The sequence below is a fragment of the Plecotus auritus genome (genome assembly GCF_963455305.1).
Source record: "Plecotus auritus genome assembly, chromosome: 6".
In the NCBI taxonomy this organism is placed as follows: Eukaryota; Metazoa; Chordata; class Mammalia; order Chiroptera; family Vespertilionidae; genus Plecotus; species Plecotus auritus.
The window spans coordinates 55504399-55530096 of NC_137773.1; the positions used below are offsets into that span (position 1 = coordinate 55504399).

At 41.1% G+C, this 25698-nt stretch overlaps 1 protein-coding gene across 4 annotated transcripts in view; it reads left to right on the top strand.

Moving 5' to 3' along the window:
• SMAD1 (SMAD family member 1) overlaps positions 1 to 6008 on the top strand; it is a 71297-nt gene extending 65289 nt beyond the window's left edge. For all 4 annotated transcript variants that reach the window (XM_080676248.1, XM_080676250.1, XM_080676251.1 and 1 more), the window contains 2 exons: positions 1232 to 1488; positions 4639 to 6008. In XM_080676248.1, the coding sequence (XP_080532374.1) occupies positions 1232 to 1488; positions 4639 to 4782 (401 nt within the window). In that variant the 3' untranslated portion in view covers positions 4783 to 6008. The remainder of the gene's footprint in view (positions 1 to 1231; positions 1489 to 4638) is intronic.
• The last annotated feature ends 19690 nt before the right edge of the window (positions 6009 to 25698 follow it).

Here is a 25698-nt window from a genome sequence, read left to right on the forward strand (position 1 = left end):
AAATTAAAACAATATTGTTTTTCAGCTCTTAATTAGGGAAGTTTTGTTTTTGTTTTAAGCTCGGACTCAGTACTGGCACGGGTGAGACGAAAAAGGTACCATACACTGCTAGTGAGCAGGGTGTAAATTGATGGAAGCATTCTGGAAACTCATTTGGCAAAGTGAATCAAAAGTGTTCAATCCAATGATTTAACTTCTAGGATTCTCTCCTAAGGATATTATAAAAAAATGATCCAGAGACATTTATCATAGCATTCTTATAATAGCAGAAAATTAGTGTGAACACAGTGGTCCAGTAATGGGAGAATCATAATTTTCTCTGCATCAGACAGAAAAATGGGCTTTTGCTCCAGCCGCTGTTGAATTGTTGCAAGAAGTCTTAGCCGTTGTGTACACATGTACACACAACACATAGTATTTCCTGTGAGACAGTAGTTTTAGCATTGACTAAACCATGCAAGAGTTACCTGCAAGGTAGCTAGATCACTTAAAGCCACAAGGGATGGGACTCTGTTCTCTGGGTGGCCGGTAATAATCTCCCTAACTGGTGTGGGGCTTCGTCAGATGGTTTTCCCCCCTTTCCTTTTTTTAGAGGCTGGGTAAGATCAATTTCCTACGCTCCTGGCACTCTGGATCTCACAGGAAAAGGTTTGGAGCAGATGGTAGTTCAGTGAGATCAGATTCCACACAGTTTGGATTATTTTTCTAGTGTGTGTTTTTTTTCCGGGACCTTACATCTTACAGCTCTCAGCCATACTTCCTCCACCTGTGGTTTCCTAGTTCTTTTACGTCTCGATCCTCCCTTCTCCTGCCCTAAACATTTGCAAACAGTTCAGCTGCAAAATAAATGCTAACAAGCTGGTGTGGTGAATCTGTGCAGGATCCCATAATAAAGTCCAGCTTTATTGTGCTGTATTTTTAAAGCGGGAATGTGCTTTCAATCCATGGCCAAACAGGGCATTAAACACTTATTAGAATGAAATTGCTGCACCCTGTTACTGAGTTTTAAGAGACTTTGTTATATTATTTCTTAGAAACCTAGACGTGCATGTTGACATATGGGCACTATATTGACTAATACAGTTAACTAAGATTCTATCAGTTGTACAAGACTAGGAGAATATCTATTTATCTAATTAGCCAAAGTTCACATCCACCTATATTCATATGTTGCATAAATTCACATGCTTTTCAGCTGTAGCAACTGACTCTGTGCTTTATCTTCCCACAGGAGTCCACCTGTACTATGTTGGAGGGGAGGTATATGCCGAATGCCTCAGCGACAGTAGCATCTTTGTGCAAAGTCGGAACTGCAACTACCATCACGGATTTCATCCCACTACTGTGTGCAAGATCCCGAGTGGGTGCAGTTTGAAAATTTTTAATAACCAGGAATTTGCTCAGTTATTGGCACAGTCTGTGAACCATGGCTTCGAGACCGTCTATGAGCTCACAAAAATGTGTACTATACGCATGAGCTTTGTGAAGGTGAGAGAGCTCCGATTCCTCCGGTGGGGGTCTAACACACCTGTGCTGTGCTTTCTCCCAGCATATCAATCTGTCTCTTCTCCATTCATGTCCATAGAGCCCAACCTGTTATCTAGGCATTTTTAAACTTAAACAAGGATGTCAGTTATTAGGAGAGTACAGCAGGTCCTCGAATAATGTTGTTTCATTCAACGTAATTTTGTTATGGTATTGACAAGACACCATAGAAACTTAACTCTTGTTTATATCAGTTACCCTATGAAAAAATTGGTCATTTCACTTAAAGTCACAGAACATTAAGAGAGGACTTACTGTATCATTGGACTATACGAGTGTGTGTGTGTTACATGTCAGTAGTAACAGGCTTTAATACCTTTTCCTTATTTGAATAGCACTATTTTAGCTATCGTAATACCATTAGTATGTTATGTATTATACTTAATATACGTAGTTTAAATGCTTGGTGTTTTATAAGATCAATTCAATCAACACACCCCCTTCCTTTACTTTTCATTCTATGTTTTTTAATGATGGTAACACCTCTTGCTTTTGTTTTAACAATAAGCAAGCAGTGTTTTTGTAAAAATAAAAGTTCATCACACTGGGATTTATTTTCAGTTGGTCAGTTTTTTTAGTGGTTCCAGTAAACCCTATGAATTTTCTTTTAATTCAAAAGTTAATAAGTCCTTTGCCCAAAGATAAATAGATGCCTTGGCTCTAAGACTGTATTGTAAGGTATGAGGAGGGAGAAAGATAGGACATTGCTCACAATAATTGATCTCTTTGCTGCCTCCTCTTTTACCTCCGAGAAATAAAAAAAAATTTTCAGATGCCATTGAAATGTAAAACATTTAAGTATCTGATTCAATTTCATGAGTCAGTAACTTATTCTAGTGACTGACTGCCTTGTTGCTGAATTCTCAAAGATAAATTTTTATCCTCTGTTACCTTGGGAAACAAAATTAATTATATATTTGGGTGAGGCAACCATCTTTCATGTCCTCTCTTCAGAAGCTCATCTAACTTGTTGTTAAACCTGTTCTGTAATGTGTTTATTACAGAGGGCAATTTGCGAACCTGACTGTGTTAATCATCTTGTGGATCACAGATATCCTTCCCCAAGTATCTTTTTTCCTTACTTCTTTGAGTTATATTAGCAGACTTTCAGTGTGTTCTCTTGGTGTTGTTTTTCTCGAAACATAATTCCACAGCACTTCATTGCTAAGTCTGGTGCCTTTTTAGTATTAAAAGCAGTTTATTTTTTACCTTTTGAAGAAGTTTACCTATATGTTTTGTACCTATGCAACTACAAAGACCTTCCTTGCCCACTGTTAACATTAATATTTAATTTTGGACTTCGCATTTTGGCTAAAATGAATTTTAAAATGAGGGCGATGCTTTTCGTTTGCTGTTTTTGTTGATATGGAGGAAAGAATCCCTCTCGAGAGGAGGCAATCCACATTCTAGCTCAGTCTGCCATTTTAACGATGTGGTTCAGGCACGGGATTTTTTTTTTTTTCTGATCTTCAAGGTCCTCATCTTTAAAATGGGTGCATGGAGTCAGGCATTGTGGCAGTCATTGCTGAGGTCCCTGGATGAGTCTGTTATTACTGAAGGACCACTCTATAAGAATATGACTCTCTTGCTCAATTGACTTTTCCCCTAAACTCATTTCATGTTGATTACCCAATCAATTTTAATTATTTTACTTTTACACGTTTTTAATTTACTTTTACACACGTCAAAACAACCTTTACACTAATAAAAAGTGTTATAACACAAGGATATGCCTTAAAAATATATTAGAATTTATTCATCTAGCAAATACTTTGAACACTTTCCCAGAGAATTAACACAGAGATGGAAAAGTACCTAAAGTCTCTAGCTTCAAGATGCTTATGGCCTGGTGTATGTTTAATTATAATGTGGTAAGTGCTGGAATGGAGAGTTATACAAGTATAATGGACATAACTGGGAATCTGGATTTGGAGAGTTAAGGATAAATAAATCTTGTTTTAAAACTCCTGCTGACATGATAAAGGGCAGCTGCTTATATATTAGCAACAAAAAAATGTTCACTACCTTGTTCTTTATCATCATAAGGACAGCATACTTTGCCCTCTCACACTTAGCATCTTAGGGGAATGATATAGAACATTTTGCTAATATCAATAGCCAGTCTTGTACTATTTCTAAGGTGATCAGTTTTGGACTTTAACACAAAACATATGTTTTATAAATTATTTGCATAGTAAACTCCCCATATCTGAAAAATTCAAGTCCGCTCAGGTGAACAGGTGTTTCTCTAGAGCTTTTGCTTTGTGCCAATCACTTGCTGGATGTTTGAGATAGAAGATAAGTAAGATCTGATCCCACCTTCAAAGATAGAACCCAATCTATTCTGCTATTCCTCAGGAAACCAGGGTTTATCAGAATGTCATATTCCGTTAGCACCACAGCAGTGAGTTACTCACCTTTGCAATAGCAAAATTACTTTTCCCTTCTGCATAGTGACTTTCTTCTTTGCAGCCTTAGTGTCCTGATGCAGTAATCCTGAAGATATCTGGCAAGATCCCTTCCTGTACAAATGAAAATGAAAATCCATACATTCAAGGCAATGATTAGGTTTCGATAATAGCTTTTGGATACTTACATGTTCCTGCCAGTTTTGCTTAGAGATTAAAAGCTCAAGAGCCCTGTGTCGATAGGAGGATCTCCAGTGGTTGAATGAGAAGGAACAGAATGTCAGTCTGTCTCACATACTACCTTTTTCCTTATTATTATTTTTTTTTTGGCGATAAAGTGAGAATTTAATAATATCTATTACAATACTATTAGTAACATAATGGGCAATGAAAATGAAAGTTTAACACGCTGTCTTTATTAAAACAGCCTTATAATGTATTCTAAAACTTTTATTCCCCAAGACCACGACTTATTAATCCGGACTCCATGGATGGGCTTTGGGGAGCTGGGAACACACCCATTCCCTGAAAGTGCCTGCCAAATTGTGTGTGTGTTTGTGCGCCCAAGCATTTGTCCTGTGGAAAGCATCCATGTTTTTATGTCTGATTATGTGAGCTCTTTTTACTTAATCAGTTTAACCACTGAATTAAGCAAGTTAAATGACCTCCTACATATTCTTTCTAGGGTTGGGGAGCAGAATACCACCGCCAAGATGTTACTAGCACCCCCTGCTGGATTGAGATCCACCTGCACGGCCCCCTCCAGTGGCTGGATAAAGTTCTCACTCAGATGGGTTCACCTCACAATCCTATTTCATCTGTGTCTTAAACGGCCTCAGGCTTCTGCCTCTTGAAAACTGTTGAGCCTTGCATGTACTTGAAGGATGGATGAGTCAGACACGATTGACAACTGACAAAGGAGCCTCGATAATACTTGACCTCTGTGACCAACTGTTGGATTCAGAAATTAAAAAAAAACACACACAAAAAACACCTTGGTAACATACTGTTGATATCAAGAATCTGTTTAGTTTACATTGTAACATTCTGTTGTAAAAATCACCTAAAATGCATACTTTTAGCAGGACTTTGTGTATAGTTAAAGGAGAGATGGCCAAGCCAGGGACAAATCAATTGGAAAACCGGTCCTAAGAGATTCTTTTGTGTTTGGCACTTTAAGGTCATCGTTCGGCAGAAATTTAGCATTAATAGTCTTTCTGAAGTGTGTTTTTATCAGGTTTAGAGCCCATGTGGAGTCTTCTTTTCATGGGCTTTCATAATATTTTAAAAATACTTGTTTAGTAATTTTTTTTTAAGTAATGGTTAATCTTGATGATATACATAGTAATCTTTCTAAAATTGTATGCTGACCATACTGCTGTCAGAATAATGTTAGGCATATGCTCTTTGCTAAATATGTATGTACAGAATATTTGGAAGCTAAGAATTGATTAGACTAGTGGCTTTAGGAGTATTGGAGGGGGTGGGGGCGAGGGAAATGACAACTACAGATGTAGAATATACTGTAAAAATTCAGTTTGTTGCTTTAAAGAAACAAACTGATATCTGAATTTTGCTGTGTTTCAATTTTTTAGAGATTTTTATCCTACTTTTTTTTTTTTTTGGCATCTTCTAGTTCATTTGCTCCAAAAAACAGTTATGCAGCTGGTTAATTCATATAATTGTGAGAGCAAATGAATAATTCCTGCTATTCTGAAATTGACTGCAAAAATGTTTCAATACCAATTGTATGGAATGCTTGAATTTAATAACAGTTTTTATGGCGTTTACAGTTCAAAAATAGGCTTTAATTCTCAAGTGAATTATTTGCCAAACCTAGTAACTCTGTTAACTATTTGGAGGATTTAAAGACCATCCCTGCTTAAATCCATGTTAGACTTTTAAAACTTTTTTGTACTATGTTTGGTTTTATTTTCTTCTGCTAATCTTTTATATTCACTATGCTCTCGTACATTGAGTACTTTTATTCCAAAACTAGTGGGTTTTCTCTACTGGAAATTTTAAATAAACCTGTCATTATTGCTTACTTTGATTAAACATTTGTTGTTTCCTTTTTTGACACACTAGATTTTACAATCCATAAGATTCACTACTCTTTAGAGGGATTTTTTCAAAGATTCTTTGCCAAACATAACAAACTAAATCACTGCCATGGAGACAGGGATATTGAATCATGAAGAGAACAGAGTTGCTTTAAATCAGAAAAGAAAGGACATGTGGAACTTTAAAAATTAAGAAAGACAAATTAGCAAAACCTGGAATTCCTAATCTAAATGTATAAACTTTTTTATGTGAGGAATTATAGCAGCAGCAATTATTGGTGGATGCCATTCAGTCAACCAAAAGCATCCCCAGTTTCTAAACTTCAGGTGAAATGCAAAGGTGGCTGTGAAAGGACATAACATTGGGGAGGAATGAGAGCCAACATGGCAACAAATCAAAATGATTACAGTGGGTCCTCAGCATCATTTTGTTCCATGTCACTTTATTATAATGTTGATGCAACGCTATAGGAACTTTTAACTTCTGTTTATGTCAATCTCTGGTAAAGTTGTGTTCATTATGTGCCATTTTGCTTGACGTCACAGGACTTATTGACATTAAGTGAGGACTTGTACTTTTGCAATCTACTTGGCCTGGGATCCTCTCTCTCCCATCCTCCACCTCACCCCCCTAAACAGAGTTTGCCTATGAAGGATGCAGATTTGAAGACTTCAATTCTTCTTTGGCCAAATAGATGCAACTTGTTCTCCTTGACATTTTTATGTCTCTTTCCCAGAATTATGACCAGCCCCCCTTATTCCCTAAACTATGACTCAGTAGAAATGTTCACTGCATCTTACTGTCTCCGAAGACATCATGGTGCAAAAGGAGAAAACCCTGAATAGAAGACCTACATTGTAACACAAATTCATGCGTGTCTCTGCTGGGTCACTCAGTGTCTGTGAACCTCCATTTTCCTCATCTGTAAAATGGAGATGATGCTGTGTTCTTACCACAAAGTTGAGGTGAGGATCTACTGGAAGAAAAATATGTGTGAAAATACCTTGGAAATACAGCTGCATGTAAGTATAGAGGTCACTGTTTTCTTGAACCCTCCTCTGTACTCTGTTTTTCCACTTACCTGCTACATCATTCCTGGTACAGGTGATCTGGTTTGATGATGGTGATTAGTGAGATATAATAAAAGAAGGATCAATAAATTAAGACTATTGGACTCTTAACAGGTGTAACTGGAAATTGTCTAAAAATGAAGAGCTCAGGTCAGGATTTCTCACCCTTTTCCTAGTGAACAGCTATTTCACCAACCTTGATGGGATGGTTATGCCAGTTAATTGCATGTGGCAATGCTGGTAGCTTGTAGATCTACCAGATAAACTACAAGATCATCCAGTAGATTGAAACATACTAGATTGGGCCTTAGGAGCTTGCGCATGGTGCATAAATTAGCCCTTTATGCTCAAAGGCAATTATTTGTATATTTGGTAAGATCTTAGTGAAGACCATTGTCATCAGCCATAGGAGGCCATTAAGTCTGGAAGTTTTCAATTAAAGGAATGAAAAAGTCAGAGCAACTATTTAAGAAAAAAAAAAAAAGCTAATTCAAACAAAACCAAGCAATGTGAACTGTTTCATAGCAGGTGTATTATCAGCCACTAAGAAATGACAGGATGATAAGAAGTGGAGAGTTCTGGAGCCACCCTGGCCTCACTTTGTCAGCTAGTAATAGTTGACCTTGAACAAATTTCGTGACTTTTCTGCACCTGTTTCCTCATCTGTAAAAATAGAGGCAATAAAGCCTATCTTATGACATAACTCCATATAGATAATTTCTATAGATAATTTTAATCAAAACAATACTTGCTTACTAAAGATTTTTAAAGTCCAGGAAAAACCAAAAGAAGAAATTAAAAGTCACCTGTACTAATCCTTTATGATTAGTTTATCCTTGAACTAGGTGATTATGACAACTTAGTGTAGATATTTGGTGTGCTGTAGGAAATTCGGGTCCAAAGGTTAGCCTTAGTTGCTCCGTTTGTTAAGCAGTTGTTGGCACCAATCCCATGCCAGCCACTATGCAAGGTGATAAAAGTGAGAAATCCTCAGACCCGCCCTCAAGGAGCCTGCGCTCTAATAAGACTAGACAGTGACACACTGCTGTGTCCGCAAGGGCACAGAAGGGAACATAAACTGGACCAGAAGAGGAAGGGAAGAGTTTTCAGGGCTAAGTGTTAGTGTGCTAACTATGAACTTACAGGCAAGGGACAGGAAGGGGAAGGTGTGTGCCAGGCAGAATGTGGGAGAGCCTGGCACCTTTGGGAACAGTAATGTCATCTACCTGGAGTGTTGGGCAACTAATGATAATGGTAAATGAAAGAACGGACAGGTGGGGGCCAGGTCATTAAAGATCTTGTGTATATTATACTAAGGAATGGGTTTTCTTTCCCCCTTAGGATTTTGGGTCCTAAAGATCTGAACCTAGAAATGGTTGAGGTCACCTGGGGATCAAACAGTGCAGGGTCCAGGAGAGAATCAACAGTGAGGCACACATCCTATATAATAAAAGGCTAATATGCAAATAGACCAAACAGTGGAACAACCAAACAACCGAACAACCGGTGGCTATGATGTGCGCTGACCACCAGGGGGCAATGCGGAACATAGGCGTCAGCAGCAGGCAGCAGAGCGCGGAACATGGCGGGTGTTGACCGTGGCGGGATGGTGGAGCAGGTGAGCGGGGGCACCAGACCAAGGCAGGGTGCCAGTTGCTGTCATCGGGGCGAGCCTCTGGTGGTTACTGAAAATTCTTTGCTCCCGCGTGCCATGGTCCTGCCCAGCGCTCGCACCTGCTGCAGGTGCCAGCCCTGCTTGCACCCGCAGCTGGCGCTGGAGCCGCCGCTTGCACCTGCTGCCAGCGCCCAGCGCCAGTCCCGATCACTCAGCGCTGTTAGCGGGTGTGAGCGGGGGCACGGAGGATGGGCTGAGACCCACACCTATGCCCACTGCAGCCTCGTGGCCCACAGTTCCTTTCAAGGTGCACAAATTCATGCACTGGGCCCCTAGTATAATATAAGGAGCAAAGAGCAGCTAACATCGTAGGAAGGAATCACAGACGTTAAGGGGAGAGTTTCAACAAGGAGGGCTTAATGAACAAGATGAGCAGTATGGGATTAAAAAGGATGAGAATTTAGGAAAGGTTTACACTTGGTCGTTAGGAAGTCTTGGTGAGGAGGAAATAGAGAGCATGGACTGTGGAGAGAGAAGTGGATGTGAAGGAAGGTGATGTCAGAACAAAGATGAAGTGTGCTTCCGGGGTGAGGTCATCCACTAAAAGGGGACTCTGGCTGGGCTGGGGGACGATGGAAAGGTCAAAGCCATTGCTGGGAAGAGAAGAGCCAACTAGCAATAAGCTGGAGAATTGTGGAGAGCATCAATAACACAGCTGAGGTTGGGTGACATGGCCTCCAAATAGGCCCAAATCTACATGGTTTTGTAGTGGCTCTGGCATTTGGGGTCAGGATCAGAGAAAAAGAATGTAACATTTCTAGAGTTGAGGATTAACAACACTGTCCTGGGGAAATCCTAAGGGACTAATGACCATCATTGGAATAAAGGTCTATGTGGTTGAGACTAAGACGTGAACTAAGGGCAAGAAGCCAAACAGGAGTTGCAGGGAAGCTGAGATGAGAGCAAAGAGCACATTCAGTGTGAATGACCCCAGCCTTCTCTCTTTACTTCACTCAGAGAAATTTCAAATTCTCAAAGACAGTAAGTCCTGAGCCAAGACCCTCCATGAAGGGTGCTGATATGGTGTAGAGGTGTGAAGGTCATTCATTGGAGGAGAGAAAAATCAAGGAACCAAGAAGAAGGCTAAGAGGAGTTGTGGTTTTGCTCATCATTACATCACCAGATAGTACTTAAGCAATAGTAGGCACTCCATACATAATGAATGAATGAATGAGTGAGTGAGTGAATGGCATAGTCTAGCGGCATGAACATTGAAGTCATTTAGGATAATGCAGAAGACACTGAAAAGTTACAGTGGAATTAGGGCAACCGAGAAGTAGAGGCACAGTGGGGAAGAAACAAACCATCAAGAATCCAGAACTGAGCATGGCTCTGAAAAGGAAGACATCAGGAAAAGAAAGCCAGAGAGAAGCAGGAACATCTATCTATCCGTTTGGGAGTCAGGAAAGGAGCAGTGTGAAAGGTGAAGAGCTTCCTTCTCCCAGCGCTTGGCAGAGGCTGGTATTGTACCAGAGCTCTGTACTTTTCACAGATTTAATCTTATGTCATCTGTGTCTTGTAAAGATTCTCTATGGCCGGGGTTTTGGAAGGATTTCTGAAGACTTCCCAGCTCAGTACGTAGTCTTTGTACTACAGTAAAATAGAGGAGGAAGCCAGGAAAGAGGATACGGGCGTGGGGAGAAGAGGAGGAGGCTGGTGAAGCGCACGGGACGGAAAGCCGAGGCTCCCGAGAGTTTTCTTCTCTTATTTCAGGTTACGGATGGGTTGCTTTCCCAGATCCTACCATGTCAGTAATAACGACTATACTGACAATTACAAAATAGTCACAGGAATATAAAGTACAGCATAGGGAATATACTCAGAAATATTATAACTATGTATGGTGCCAGGTGGGTAGTAGACTTAAAGGGGCATCAGTTTGTAAATTATATAAATGTCTAATTACTATGCTGTACACCTGAAAGTAATATAATATGGAATGTCAACTGTAATTGAAAAATAAAACTTGGGAAAAAAAAGTCTAAACTAAGGTCATATCAGCAAGCGGAATGAATGGCAGGCAGTGAGGCGGTCCCAGAGAGACCAGCAGGGCAAGAATATGACCATCCTCACTGCTGCAGGATGTGGGGCAGGCTCCCCCTCTGCCAGAGCTGGAGAAGAGCATGTCTCTGCCAGCTCTAGGGACTTTGGGGTATTTTCTGGGCTGATACAATGCTAGCTGGGTCACTGAGAATAGCCGGCATTTTTTAACAGAAAATGTTTCATTTATTGCCTGCGTTGGGTCTACGGCATTTTCTTACACAAGCAGGACTTACTAATATGTAATTTGCCAAGTGCTTTGCAACTTATTGTACTAGACTCACTTTTGATGCCTATGAGGTTTCCCCCAACGTAGAAGAAGGACTGTTGGCCACAGTGTTAATTGGTTTCTTTGCTACAAATACATTTCTTGTTTGGGGAGAATTGGGGATGGTACAAATTATAGGCAGTTTACTGAAAAGTCTATTTTTTATTGGGTCTGGTGACTGTGTAGCAGGTACCGTTTTATAACTGTCACGTGGTTTTTAAGGCAGTTGTCCCCTCAGAGGGTGCTGCTGGGAAACCTCAGGCCTGCCGTTTCCAAGCACTGGAACCGAGAACCTTGGATGGATCTGAAAGCTCAGTGCCAGTGACTGGGAGGCCCCAATCCATTTGGGTCTGAATGTAGCACGGTAAGTAAAAGTCAGGGCCCTATTATAGTCAAAGGCTTGGGAGTGACTTCTCTAAGAAATCCTTTGTAAAAATTGGACAATTTGTAAATTCCTCCCCTTGATCCAAAAAGAAATAGAGTAACACAGCTCCCATTATCCCTAAACTTAGAATAAGTTTTAAAAAGGAAAAATAAAGAAAAAATATCGAGCCACTGTGACCCTTTACGTCTAGACACAGCCATGGGAACATGAGAGAAAATTTTCTTCTGTCCTTTGGCTGTGGGTCAGGTGGAGACTAGAATAGAGTTGCCTCCACTGCATTTTCATGCCATGCAGATGTGATAGTTAAGAGTCTGGGTACATGTTATCCAGACTTGTTTTTTATGCTGGCTCATCACTTTTTAGGTGTGTCATCTGAGGCAAGTGAATTAATGTGTGAGCTTTAGTCTCATTATCTGTAAAGTGAGAAAATATAATCACACTCTCCTAGGTGTGTGATGCTGTGCTGCATACGAAATCCTTGCCACAGAGCCAAGCACTTAATAGTGGCTTGGTTGCAATGATGATTACTGAGAGGGCTTAAAAAATACAGGTCTAGTGACCTTTCAATGAATGGAAGTGGAAGGGTCCTCAGTAACTTTGGATAGATATGGTAGATGATTCAAAACCCAGTAAGAATGTTTTAAATCCCCACAGCAATGATAGTCAATACAGTAAAGAAAAATGCAGTGAGTCTGGCAGAAACAAACAAACACACACACACGCACACACACACACACACACACACACACACACACACACAAACAAGCAGTGCTCAGGGCACAGCATAGCAAATGGTAACAAAACATAAGCCTTGTCCATTTCCCCAGATGCTTCCAACAAGAGTCCCATCTGCAGCTCGTTGACTGAAGAATCTTGGTTGGATTGTATTACAAGTTTTATCCTATTTACTAAGTACTTGTGCTTTTAGGGGGGCTTATAAATATAGATTTTTTTTCATTTACTCCCTAAGCCACCTCTAATTTATAGACTAGCTGCTCTTCCCCTTGTGATTTCCGGTATTAAAATAATTTATTTATTCCTGGTTCCATCATGGGTTACTCTACCTTGGATGTTTGCCACACCTGATCCCAGACCCAGAGCAGCTCCCAACACCAGTCTTAGAGTGCTATTAACCCCAAAGGATTCCAGCTATTTTTCAGTTCTTCATTTCACACACATTTGACTTCATCTGGGGAAAGGACACCCCACTGGAAATTCTCACCCTGGGTATGCCTTCGCCACAATGTTAGCTGTTCTCTTTCTGTGTAAGTCCACATTCCAAATTCTTGGTTATCCCTTTGCAGGTGAGGATTCACTGGGTAGTGTAATTTTCTCTTCTCTGGTCTGGACTTGGACATACTAGTATGTGATGTCTAACTGGACATACTAGTATATGATGTCTAAGTGGATGCCAGTGACCTGGCAGCCACTCTGCCCTGGGCGTCTGCCTAAATACACAGCAGATTCTACCATTACAAGTCATCATATATTAATCACTCATTTGTATGTAGTAAAAGCCATTAACTCACATCCCTACCAATTTTCCTACTCCACCCCTGCATTTGCTTAAACATATTTAGGAACTTTAATTAGCATAGGTTCTTTTGAGAGGAAGGAGACAAGAAAAGCCCATTTAATCTTTATAGGATATGTAATTCTGCTTAAACATAAGGCATTAAATGTAACACCACTAAGAAATATTTCTGAGCTAATCCCCATAAGACAGTAAAATGCCTTAAAATTTGAACCATAGGGATGCCAATCCCTACTCGGCCATAAAAAAAGGTGGCCCTAGAGGGTATTATAGTGTGTGTGTGGGGGGGGGGGGGGGAGGCGGAAATCAGTCAGAGAAAGACAAATACCACATGATTTCACTTATAGGAGGAATTTAAAGAACAATATAAATGGACAAACAAAACAGAAACATACTTATAGATACAGACTGATGGTTGCCAGATGGGAGATAGGATTGGGGGACTGGGTGGGAAAGGTGAAGGGATTGAGAAGTACAGATTGGTAGTTACACAATAGTCACAGAGATGTAAAGTACAGCATAGGGAATACAGTCAATAATGTTGTAATAACTCTGTATGTGGCCAGGTGAGTACTGGAAACATCAGGGGGATCACTTTGTAATGTATATGACTGTCTAACAAGTAAGCCTGACACCTGAAACTAATACAAAATAATATTGAATGTCAACTGTAATTGAAAAATAAAATAAAACTTAAAAATCCCAGTCCCAGTGGGTTGTGACATTGCTCTATCTTTAAAACGGGGAGAGGGTTTTTATATACATTTCAGACACTAGCTTCTGTCTTTCTGGAGACTGGGAGCAAGACGAAGGAAGGAAGACAGAAAGGCTTTGAGTCAGAGACCTGCGTCCATATTCTAGTCCCTGAACTCCCTCCCTGGTGATCTCTGTGACGTTCCCCAGAGCCCGTGAGGCCGGATTTTCTCACTGTAAAATGGGAGGCATAGTCTTCAGGTATGATGTGAAGATTAGGAACCATTACGTAAAGTGCTAGCTGTCACCTGAGTTGATGCCCAGTAAATAGTAGTTGCCATTATTATGTTGGTTAAGCTGGCAGGGTGATTTCTTACCTATGTCTATTTGAAAATTCATCATAACTGCCTTAGAATTCAAAAACATTAAAGGTGCATGGTATGAAAGTTATATCTCAATAAAACTAACTTTTATTTTTAATTTAGAAAATGGAATCTATCAAATTCCCTTAGAAAAATATAAAAGTGATTTTTAAACTGAAAAGCCTCAGTGCCTATTCTGAAGGTGACCAATAAATACTGATTAATGGACTTCATCTGTGCTTTTTCATGAGAACATGTGGCCTGTCCTTAATCCAAACACTAATTACTACTTTTGTATCATTGTTATGATAATCATGCGCCCTGGGAAATAGTTTGAAATTCATGAAGAAGTACATCCTCATGTTTTGACAAATGAGTACAATTAGTTCCAAAAATTGGGTTCATAAGCCAAAACCAATGTCATCATCAATCATTAAGTAGTCCCATTCAAATGGATGCGAAACATCAGTGTTCCTCTTACTGGAGTAAGTACTGGCACGCCTCAGCTACGGGTGTGGGAAGCCCCGGCTCTCTCCTGCTGCCCTTTCTCTTCCAGGCTCCCACTCCCCAAGGCGACCGCCTCCATTCTCCAATACATGGAAAGAAAGAATGAATAAGGTGAGGCCAGGTAAAGCATCTTGGTGCTAATATGTAAATAACATTCATAATTCGAGAACATGTAAAACTGTAAAGTGTTGCATTATGAAATCAAATGTTTAGATATTTGAACCAATATGGGTGGCATGAGTGGCACCCATACTCATCATTTCAGAGACTGCAGATTACTGCTGACTGAAAGTAACATTCGAAATATTTGACAAGCTCTTCTTTTCCAATTAGGTATTTCTTAGTTAGAGTCTATTTGTTGGCATTTGGGGTGGCAGTTAACAGCTCAAATTGGGGTTAAAAAGAAACATCACAATGAAAGGTCAGATGACTCTCAGCAAACATTGGTTACTAAAAAACAAATTATCTGCATCAAAAATTGGCATATAAACCCAGCCAGTGTGGCTTAGTGGTTGAGTGTTGACCCATGAACCAGGAGGTCAGAGTTCAGTTCCCGGTCAGGGCACATGCCCAGGTTGCAGGCTTGATCCCCTGTAGGGGGCATGCAGGAGGCAGCTGATCAATGGTTTTCTCTTATCATTGACTAGAGGCTCAGTGCACAAAATTCATGCATGGTTAGGGTCCCTAGGCCTGGCAGGTGATCAGGGCCCATCAGGTTCTCCTCCCCCCCTGCCCCACCTCCCCGCCTCCTCCTTCCCTCACTCCCTCAGCGCCCCGCCACCACAGCCTCTGGTGGCCTGCCATATTCCGCACTGCCCCCTGGTGGCCAGCGCAGGTCATAGTGAGTGATCACACTCCTGGTCTCTGGTCGAACTCCTGAGGGGACACTTTGCATATTAGCCTTTTATATAGATAGATGTTTCTATCTCTTTCTCCCTCTCCCTCTCTCTGAAGTCAATTAAAAAAAAAAAACTAAAAAAAATTGGCATATAAGCATAGAGCTTAGGTGAGTAAAACTTTTATATAGAGCATATATACAAAGAGAGATGTGTAAAGAGTGTTAATTAACCTGCCTCCCCCCTCCGTCCCCTCTAATGCGTCCTACACCCTCTTTCTAAAATACCATCATATTTCTCAACCCTGATGAAAATCCCTCAGTAAGTCCTTATCAGCATATGTGACATGGGTGCCTGTCTCCTAGTGTGTCCCTGCACAGGCCTCAACCTCCAGTCACACTGGAAAACATGTCGTCCTTACCCACAGCAACCACTCGCCCTCACACAGCCTTCTTCTGAGAGGCCCTTCCACTGCGGCCTAGAAAATTCTAACTCATCATAAAAAGTGTTTGCGGCATCACCTGTTCTGGGTAGCCTCCTGATGTCTGTCTCAGGTGGCTCTGGGTGTCCCCTTCACTATGCTTCCACAGCACTCGCAACATATCCCCATGGTAAGCCATAATCATGTCTAGTCTAATTTTTCTCATTCTTTGACTCCACTCAAGCAACAGCTGTTTCTTACAGGACTGAAACTCATTTATCTTAGGATCTGCAGTATACCCGCGGGCTTGCAATGGAATAGGCACTCAGTAAAATGCTGGTCTGAATGAAAGAAGGAATGACTCTAAAGCTTCATAACTCTTCTTGCTGGAGTAAACTGATACCCCAGAAACTGCAGTTTTAAATATCATTTTTATTGTTTTAGAGCTGGACACAATTCACTTTTTCCATAGAGGAGGCTCGCTCTGAGCTGGAATGTGAGATCTGGACTCTCTTTCCTTGGATTCGTAGGTTCTACCTCTTCAAAATATTGCTCAGTAAAAACACAGGTGATGCGTGATGGCAGGTCAATATTTACATACGTTACATTCAACAAGGCTTATCCAGGCCATTTGGGACCATAACGCTACAATGGGGTTTCCGAGAGGGGAGGATGTGGCGGAGCAGACAGTTGTGGAGGAGAGAGCTGGAGGGACTAGGGAGAGCACAGAGCCCACAGGTCCTCTGGTGGTCAATGCATGGGCTGTAGGGGTAGGGGGTTGAGCCCCTGAAATTGCACATAACGCGCTTTGTCTAAGTGTTGAGGTGTGTTTTCCCTGGGGGTGGATGGGCCCATAGCTTTCATTAAAGCCTGAAAACCATCTGAGACCAATAAAAGATTAAGATGTAGCCCAGGATCAACCCTTCCTTTTATGAAGGAAACTGAGGCCTGGGCAGGTGGGTGGCCTGTGTCTAGCACCCAGTTCCCAGGGATCTTTCCCCGGCATGGCCCAGTTGCTACCCCATCAGAGAAGCCTGATGCTTCTGGCAGTTTCCTCAGAAAGGCTTCTTAAACTGATGGCAGTGTTCCATATGTCCTAAATTAAATATCATATCAAAGGGTACCCCTTCAGAACCGGGGTAAGTAATAGCGTATTGCATTTGATCTCTGTTTTACACTAGATTACGTAACTGCTACGATTAAGTGCTATTTGATACTTTTCATTTTTTGCTCCACACACACTCCAAAACACCTTGGAATTTAGTTTAAATTTGTATTGCAGGTCAGAATGCACATTTTATAATAAAATTACTGAGCTGTGCTGGAGCTTTTAAAATTGCAGTTTCGTAGGTTCTTCATTTCTAAAATTGTCATGACTTGCTTTATTTATACATTAGAGGCCCAGTGCACGAAATTCATGCACAGGGGTGGGAGGGTGGGGTGTCCCTCTGCCCGGCCTGGACCCTCTCACAATCCAGGACCTCTGGTTCCTAACTATTCGCCTGCCTGCCTGCCTCATCAATTGCCGCTAACCACTCTGCCTGCCTGCCTGATTGCCCCTAACCACCCTGCTTGCCTGCCTGATCGCCCCTAACCCCTCTGCCTGCTTGCATGATAGCTCCTAACCCCTCTGCCTGCCTGCCTGATCGCCCCTAACTGCTCGCCTGCCTACCTGATCACCCTAACTGCCTCTGCCTGCCTGCCTGATCGCCCCTAACCACTCTGCATGCCTGCCTGATCGCCCCTAACCACCTCTGCCTCGGCCCCCACTGCTGTGGCTTTGTCCAGAAGGACATCTGTAATGACGTCCGGAAGGTTGTTTGGCTGTCTGGTCTAATTAGCATATTATACTTCTATTATTATAGATCAGCCAAGTTATTGAACTCCTTTAAAGGGACTATGTAACTTGTAACTTTGTTTTCTCTGTTGGAAATGACTGAGTTCCTTGGAAAATTCTTGTTTCAACTCCATTTTTATGCTTCTCAGGCCCTTTGGTTTGGAAGAGTGAGAAAGAGGGGCTGTTTCTGTTTCTGTTTCTTGTGGAACTCGTCCCTCTTCAGTTCATGCCTTCATGCAATTGCTGACAAACGGGACAGGAACAGTCTATCATCCAGGATTGTTTTCTTGGTTCTTAAATAATACTGAAAGAGAGCAGGAGGTTCTTCCCAGGCCGCACAACTGCCTATGGTGATGGTGATTCTACTTAGAGCTTGGGATTGTTGATGAAAAAGTCTCATCTGGAGTGTTCAATGGTGGGGGTGAGGGGAGGAAGCTCCCAATTGCAGAAGAGCTCAGTAACATGTATCACTATCATTATGAGACTGCTGAGTTGGAGGTGGGGGTTGGGGGATAGTGGATGGGGAGTTGAGACCTGTCCCCCTCTAGGATTTCCTAAAAAAGACTGGCTCATACAGAGGAAGAAAGGCCAGAAGGAAAATGCTAGGCACATGATGTAAATACGGAGAAATAAAGCATTGGCATTGTGTAGGGACAAATGCATGTACACGGTCAATGCATAACAGAACCCAGGGGAGCAGAAGCGGGCATGAAGGAGGCATGAAAGCCCAGACCAAGGGCAAAGCAACACAGGACAGAGGAGGAGCAGGGGAGTTCAGAGCTGATGGCAAAAGAGGACCAGGAAGAGTGGGAGGGGCAGCCAGCTTTCTGCTGTCTGCTCTCCACTCCCCACTCTCTCACTGGACACTCCTCAGCCCATCCTGCACCTGCAAAGATACCCAAGGTACCCGCTTGCTGCCCTGCCCCTCCAAGCTCCCCTTGGAAGCGTATTCCTCTAGCTTCCAATCATTCATTCATGTATGTGAGCATTTATTCAGCTAATGTTTGTTGAGAATGGCTTCTGGCAAGAGTCATGACTTCATCTATCTAGCCTTGGAGCAGGGCTGCCAGGAAATGGCGATGAGAAAGTGAAACCTGGGACTGTTCCAAGAGCCTTAATCACCTGCAGTGTGCGGTTACATCCTAATAGAATTGGGGTCACTGGCCAAATGGCCCCCATTTCCCCAGCTCCTTCACATGGTTGTCAAGTCGCTGTTTCATCTGAACAGACTAGACTGTATGTGTGAGTGGACAATTGGATGCCAGGCAATTGGAGAAATGCCCTGTGATATTGATTAGGAGTTGGTTGTTACGTTATTACATTATTCTTGACCCATTTTCCACTGTTCTTCCCCAGTCTCCAAGCCAGCTGTGTGTACTACCATGCTGAACGTTGGCCCACAAACCCCAACCTTGGGGCTTCATTGAGAACGCAGGCAGAAGACTGGGTGGGAATCCTGCATTCTCATGGGAAATAACATGATTCCTACAGTGCTCTCTTTTGTCTAACTTCCATCTTTTACATATCTCACAGGGTCCTTAGTTTTTAAGATTTTTGCTTACAAATACATAACTTTTTTACAAAGGCAACATGCACATGATTAATTAACAGTTAAAGAATAGAGAAAATCATAAAATTACAAAGCAAAAATCCTGGACTCTGCTCTTCCCTTTCTTAATCTTGCTGCCCTGAGGCAACCATTGTTCCCTCTGCTGTTACTGGGTTTGTTTTGGTTGCCATCTCCACAGCTCTAAATAACAAGCTTCTACTTCTGTTTCTTGATTTATCTATTTTAGGCCTCATATTGTTGATTCCTTCCTGTGACATCCCCTTCACGCCTCTACCCAGGGATTCCTGCTTCCCTCAGTTTGCCCTCAACTTCTGTTTGTATAATGTTGAAGTTTCTGGCATTTACACTGTATTTCACAGAGTCAAGTCTCCTGTTATTGGCCCACAGGTTGATTCTAAATAGTCCAGTTAATATACACCATTTATATGATCATAAATATGCATTTACATTTATATCTATCAAAGAGCCAGGTAGTGAGCTTGGATCACCCAGCCTCCTCTGTGGTTCCACATCACAGCTGTGTCCTTCAGTGGAAGATGATTCAAGAGTAAAGTTTAAATGGATTCTCCTGTTGTGGGTTCTACCATGTCATCAAAATTACATTTAATTTTAGTTTCCTTTTTATTTGGACCCCAACTTCCTGACAATGGGATTTTTTTTTCTTGTATTTTCTGATTCCTTTTCTGTTGTCGGCATGCAGTGAGATTTTTGATATGTCAACTTGCTAGGCTAGAGTCCTGTTCCTAAACTCTAGTGTTGCTGTAAAGGGATTTTAAAGAGTTAAAGTTCCTAATCAGCTGATTCTAAGTAAGGCTGATTAAACTGAGTGGGCTGAAGTTTTCCTCAGAGAAAAAGAAGAAATTCCTCCTGTATATTATAGCTTGAGCCTGTGCCTGTGGGGTCAAGCGTGCCATGACCTTCCCTTTCTGATAACCTCGCCCATGGATCTCGGACTTGCAGAGTCAGCCCCTATAGTCATGCGAGCCAATTCCTTGTAACAAAGCAATCATCCTATCTATCTATCTATCTATCTACATACCTATCTTCTATCATCTCTAACTGGTTCTGATTTTCTCCTTCAACCCTTCCGTCCCTTTATTACATTTTCAACTTTTACCAATGTCTTCATTATACTATTTAGTCTACCAAATTCCCCCCCTTTTTTTTCTGGAGACCTCCCTCATGGAGCTGCTCCCCTTCCCCTCCAATCTACAGAAGTCACTCTCTAGGCCTGAACAGGCTCTCTCCCAGGACTTTACCTTCACTGCTCTCATAGAGCGAACTTATGTTTCCTGGATTCTATATGATCCTATTTGTTGGTTTAGGTCCTCATTTTGTTGGAGTGCAGCTAAAAGTTACTTCCTTTAAAAAAAAAAAAAGTCCTAGCTGGTTTGGCTCAGTAGATAGAGCGTCAGCCAGCGGACTAAAGGCTCCCAGGTTCAATTCTGGGTTCGATTCTGGTCAAGGAGTGTACCTTGGTTGCAGGCTTGATGCCCAGGCTTGATGCCCAGGCACATGTGGGAGACAACCAATTGATGTGTCTCTCTCACATTGATGTTTCTCTCTCTCTGCTTCTCCCCCTCCCTTCCACTCTCTCTGAAAAAAATCAATGGAAAAATATCCTCAGATGAGAATTAACAAAAAAAATATAAATAAATTAAAAAATGAAGGTTAGCCTCGCTGGTGTGGCTCAGTGGTTGAGCATCAACCTATGAACCAGGAAGTCGTGGTTTGTTTCCAGTCAGGGCACATGCTGGGGTTGCGGGATCCCCAGTAGGGGGTGTGAGGAGGCAACCAATCAATGATTCTCTCTCATCACTAATGTTTCTATCTCTCCCTCTCCCTTCCTCTCTGAAATCAATAAAAATATATTATAAAAAAATGAAGGTTAACTTTGAAAAAATGTTTTACATTTTGCTGTCCCCCTTGAAGAATAGTTTGGGTACAGAATTCCAGGTTGAATATAATTTGTGCCAAAAACTTTGAAGGCGCTGATAGAGTTATTTTTTGCTATGTAGGATTGCTGGTGAAAAACTGATGCCGACCTATTAGTTTTCTATGACCTGTTGTTGTTTTTTCCACTGAAAGCTTTTGGGATCTTTTGTCAGGAAGACCCATTTTGGACTTCTGACCTCCAGAACTGTTAACACAATAAATTTGTGTTGCTTTAAGACACTAAATTTGTGATAACTTGTTACAGAGGCAATAGGAAACACATACAGATTTTTTTTTTTTGGTGAGATGTATTCATCTTTATCATTCATTCCTTTAGTTGAATGCTTTATTTCAGATAGCATGCTTCAATTACCAAGAACTATTGTTTATTGACTGTATCTCTTTATAGGATTCTATTCTTATTTTATGGCTATACTATCTTCTTTTAGCTAGTATATCTCAGAGTGTATAGTTTATTTATTTTTAACAAAGCCCTCTTTTGGAAAAACACAAGGTTTGTTTTCTAAGTCCACATAAATATCCTTAGAAATGGCCTGGGTGATTTGACAAATTGAAAGGGAAACCGTATACATGATCACTAAACCAACATAGATGTAAGAATTTTGCCAGCTCTTTTTCTCAAAGTGTGTAATCTTCAGTCCTTTGTTTTCCAGCTTGTGATTATTCTTGTACTTGATTAGAAATGGGTTTGGTTTGGAAACAGTCATACCTCTAAGTGGATCAATTGCCTATATACTATTTTAAAAATAAAAATATACAAATCCATCTTTTATTTTAGTTTAATTTCATAAGTATCCTTGATTATATTCATACTTTTAATTCCTCCTTTGAAATAAACTCTCCAGCCTTCAGGAGCTTTGCACCAGTGACCCACTTGGTCCTCAAATTTAAGGGAGTTTGTTATTTCACTAGGGGAGCAGTCCCTCTCATCATGGACAGAGTGAGAACTCAGGTGTTGTTTAGCTAAACTCACAGGAAATGCTGTTCTACTTTGGATGATACTGAGGCAGTAAGGAGACATGACCAACAGGCTGGTGGGGAGCCTCACTGGGGTCAGGGAGAAAGGCTCAAGGAGAAATGTCTCCCTTTCACCTACATGTTCTTTCCTTCCCAAGGAACAGTGGTTCTGCCAGCAGAATGCAGCCCTCAAGCCCTTTTGATCTCCAAGGGCCTTTGATATAGGAACCTCATTACAAATAGGGTTGTGGGAGGCACATGGAAATACTTAGGTCACATCATCTGTGGAAAAGAGTGGTGTTCTCTACAGATTTCAATTAAAAGCCAAATTCCTTTCTTGGAAGAAGTTTTGTGCCTTCCCCATTTTCTATATTAAACTTTGCATTTCAGTTGGTAACCACATTTATAGTCCAGAGCACACAATGAGATGACAGTCAATGAATAAATAAACACACATGAGTGGCTAACAGGTGTCTAGAAATTATAGTAGTTTTTCAGGATTCGACTAGGAACTATATGTATTACAGGCAAATATGTTAACGACACCCATAGCCTTGATGGGCTGTGGCTACATCTAAAGATTCAAAACGCAGCTGTGGAGGGATTAGGAAAGGCTGACCAAATCCTTTTTGAAAAATTCATTAAAGTGCAACATAGAAGAGATAAAATGAAGACATTGATGTATTTCCTGAACCTGCAAAGTCTATGCCAATAATTCAGGACTGCGTTTTAATATTATACATGCATATTTACAAATATGGAATTTTTAGCTATTAAAAATTACACTGTGAATGAATACTTATTGGCATGGGAAGAAGTTTGTGGTAGACAACTTAAAATTAGATTTAAAAAACAATGTGTGCTGAATGGTCTCTTTGTAGTAAATAACTGTGTATAATTTATAATAAGAAAAGAGCAGCCCAGCTGGCATGGCTCAGTGGTTGAGCGTTGACCCTTGAACATGGAGGTCATGGCTTGATTCCTGGTCAGGGCACATGCCCGGGTTGTGGGTTCGATCCCCATTGTGGGGCTTGCAGGAGGCAGCTGATCAATGATTCTCTCTCATCATTGATGTTTCTTTCTCTCCCTCTCCCTTTCTTCTAAAATCAATAAAAATATATTTTTTAAAAATGAAAAAAAAAGGGAGCTAAATTGATATCTAGAAGTTATTAACAGTGATTACCCTACACCCGTGGTCGGCAAACTGCGGCTCGCGAGCCACATGCGGCTCTTTGGCCCCTTGAGTGTGGCTCTTCCACAAAATACCACGGCCTGGGTGAGTCTATTTTGAAGAAGTGGCATTAGAAGAAGTTTAAGTTTAAAAAATTTGGCTTTCAATAGTTGTACTGTTGATATTTGGCTCTGTTGACTAATGAGTTTGCCGACCACTGCCCTAGACAGTAGGATCATGGGTGTTTTGTTTTACTCTTTTAGCTGACTGTATTTTCTAATAAGAAAAATAATAAATGTTACTTTAATATAACAAAAAGTGTTAAGGTCACTTGGCAGCAACTGGGCCACTGCTAACCTTCACTGATCACATAAAACATGAGTAAGAAGAAAAAAATAATAATATAAAGGGTTACTTTCATTCTGATACCAGTTCCAATGTGTAGGGTTTCCCCCACCACTGAGCAATTCTCGGATACCAGCTGGCTGTCCTATAATTTAATTGCATTCTGATACTACCTGGAGAAGGAGTCAGATCCCACAGGTTAAGAGCTCAGTCCCTCAAGACTGTACCCTAGCCTCACATCTCTGGTAAATTCTTTTTTTTTTTTAATTTCTTTATTGATTAAGGTATTACATATGTGTCAATATTCCCCCATTACCCCCCACCTCCCATTCATGACCCCACCCCCCTGTTGTCTGTGTCCATTGATTAGGCTTATATATATGCATATAAGTCCTTTGGTTGATCTCTCCGCCATACCCCCACCCTCCCCTACCTTCCCTGAGGTTTGACGTTCTGATTGATGTTTCTCTGTCTCTGGATCTATTTTTTTTCATCAGTTTATGTTGTTCATTATATTCCACAAATGAGTGAGATCATGTGATATGTATCTTTCTCTGCCTGGCTTATTTCACTTAGCATAATGCTCTCCATCTCCATCCATGTTGTTGCAAATGGTAAGAACTCCTTCTTTTTTACCGCAGCGTAGTATTCCATTGTGTAGATGTACCACAGTTTTTTAATCCACTCATCTGCTGATGGGCACTTAGGCTGTTTCCAAATCTTAGCTATGGTGAATTGTGCTGTTATGAACATAGGGGTGCATATATCCTTTCTGATTCATGTTTATAGTTTCTTGGGATATATTCCTAGAAGTGGGATCACTGGGTCAAATGGGAGTTCCATTTTTAGTTTTTTGAGGAAACTCCATACTGTTCTCCACAGTGGCTGCACCAGTCTGCATTCCCACCAGCAGTGCACGAGGGTTCCTTTTTCTCCACATCCTCGCCAGCACTTGTCATTTGTTGATTTGTTGATGATAGCCATTCTGACAGGTGTGAGATGGTACCACATTGTTGTTTTGATTTGCATCTCTCTGATGATTAGTGACTTTGAGCAGGTTTTCATATGTCTCTTGGCCTTCCTTCTGTCTTCTTTCGAAAAGTGTCTATTTAGATCAGTTACCCATTTTTTGATTGGGTTGTTTATCTTCTTTTTGTTAAACTGCATGAGTTCCCTGTAAATGCTGGAGATTAAACCCTTATCGTTGATATCATTGGCAAATATGTTCTCCCATGCAGTGGGTTTTCTTGTTGTTTTATTGATGGTCTCCTTTGCTGTGCAAAAGCTTTTTATTTTTTTATTTATTTATTTATTTTTAAATAAATCTTTATTGTTCAGATTATTACAGGTGTTCCTCTTTTTTTCCCCCATAGCTTCACTCCACCTGATTCCCCACCCCACCCCATGCCCTTACCCCTCGCCACTGTCTTCATCCATAGGTGTAAGCTTTTTGTCCAATCTCTTCCCACACCCCTCACACCCCCTCCCCCCTGAGAATTGTCAGTCCACTCCCTTTCTATGTCCCTGATTCTATTATATTCACCAGTCCATTCTGTTCTTCAGATTTTTTATTCACTTGATTTTTAGATTCACTTGTTGGTAGGTATGTATTTGATGTCATTTTGTTGTTCATAATTTTTATCTTTACCTTTTTCTTCTTCTTCCTCTTCTTAAAGAACACCCTTCAGCATTTCATGTAATCCTGGTTTGGTGGTGATGAACTCCTTTAGCTTTTTCTTGTCTGTGAAGCTCTTTATCTGACCTTCAACTCTGAATGATAGCTTTGCTGGGTAGAGTAATCTTGGTTGTAGGTTCTTGCTGTTCATCACTTTGAATATTTCTTGCCACTCCCTTCTGGCCTGCATAGTTTCTGCCGAGAAATCAGCTGACAGTCGTATGGGTGCTCCCTTGTAGGTAACTAACCGTTTTTCTCTTGCTGCTTTCAAGATTCTCTCTTTGTCTTTTGCCCTTGGCATTTTAATTATGATGTGTCTTGGTGTGGTCCTCTTTGGATTCCTCTTGTATGGGGTTCTGTGTGCTTCCTGAACTTGTAA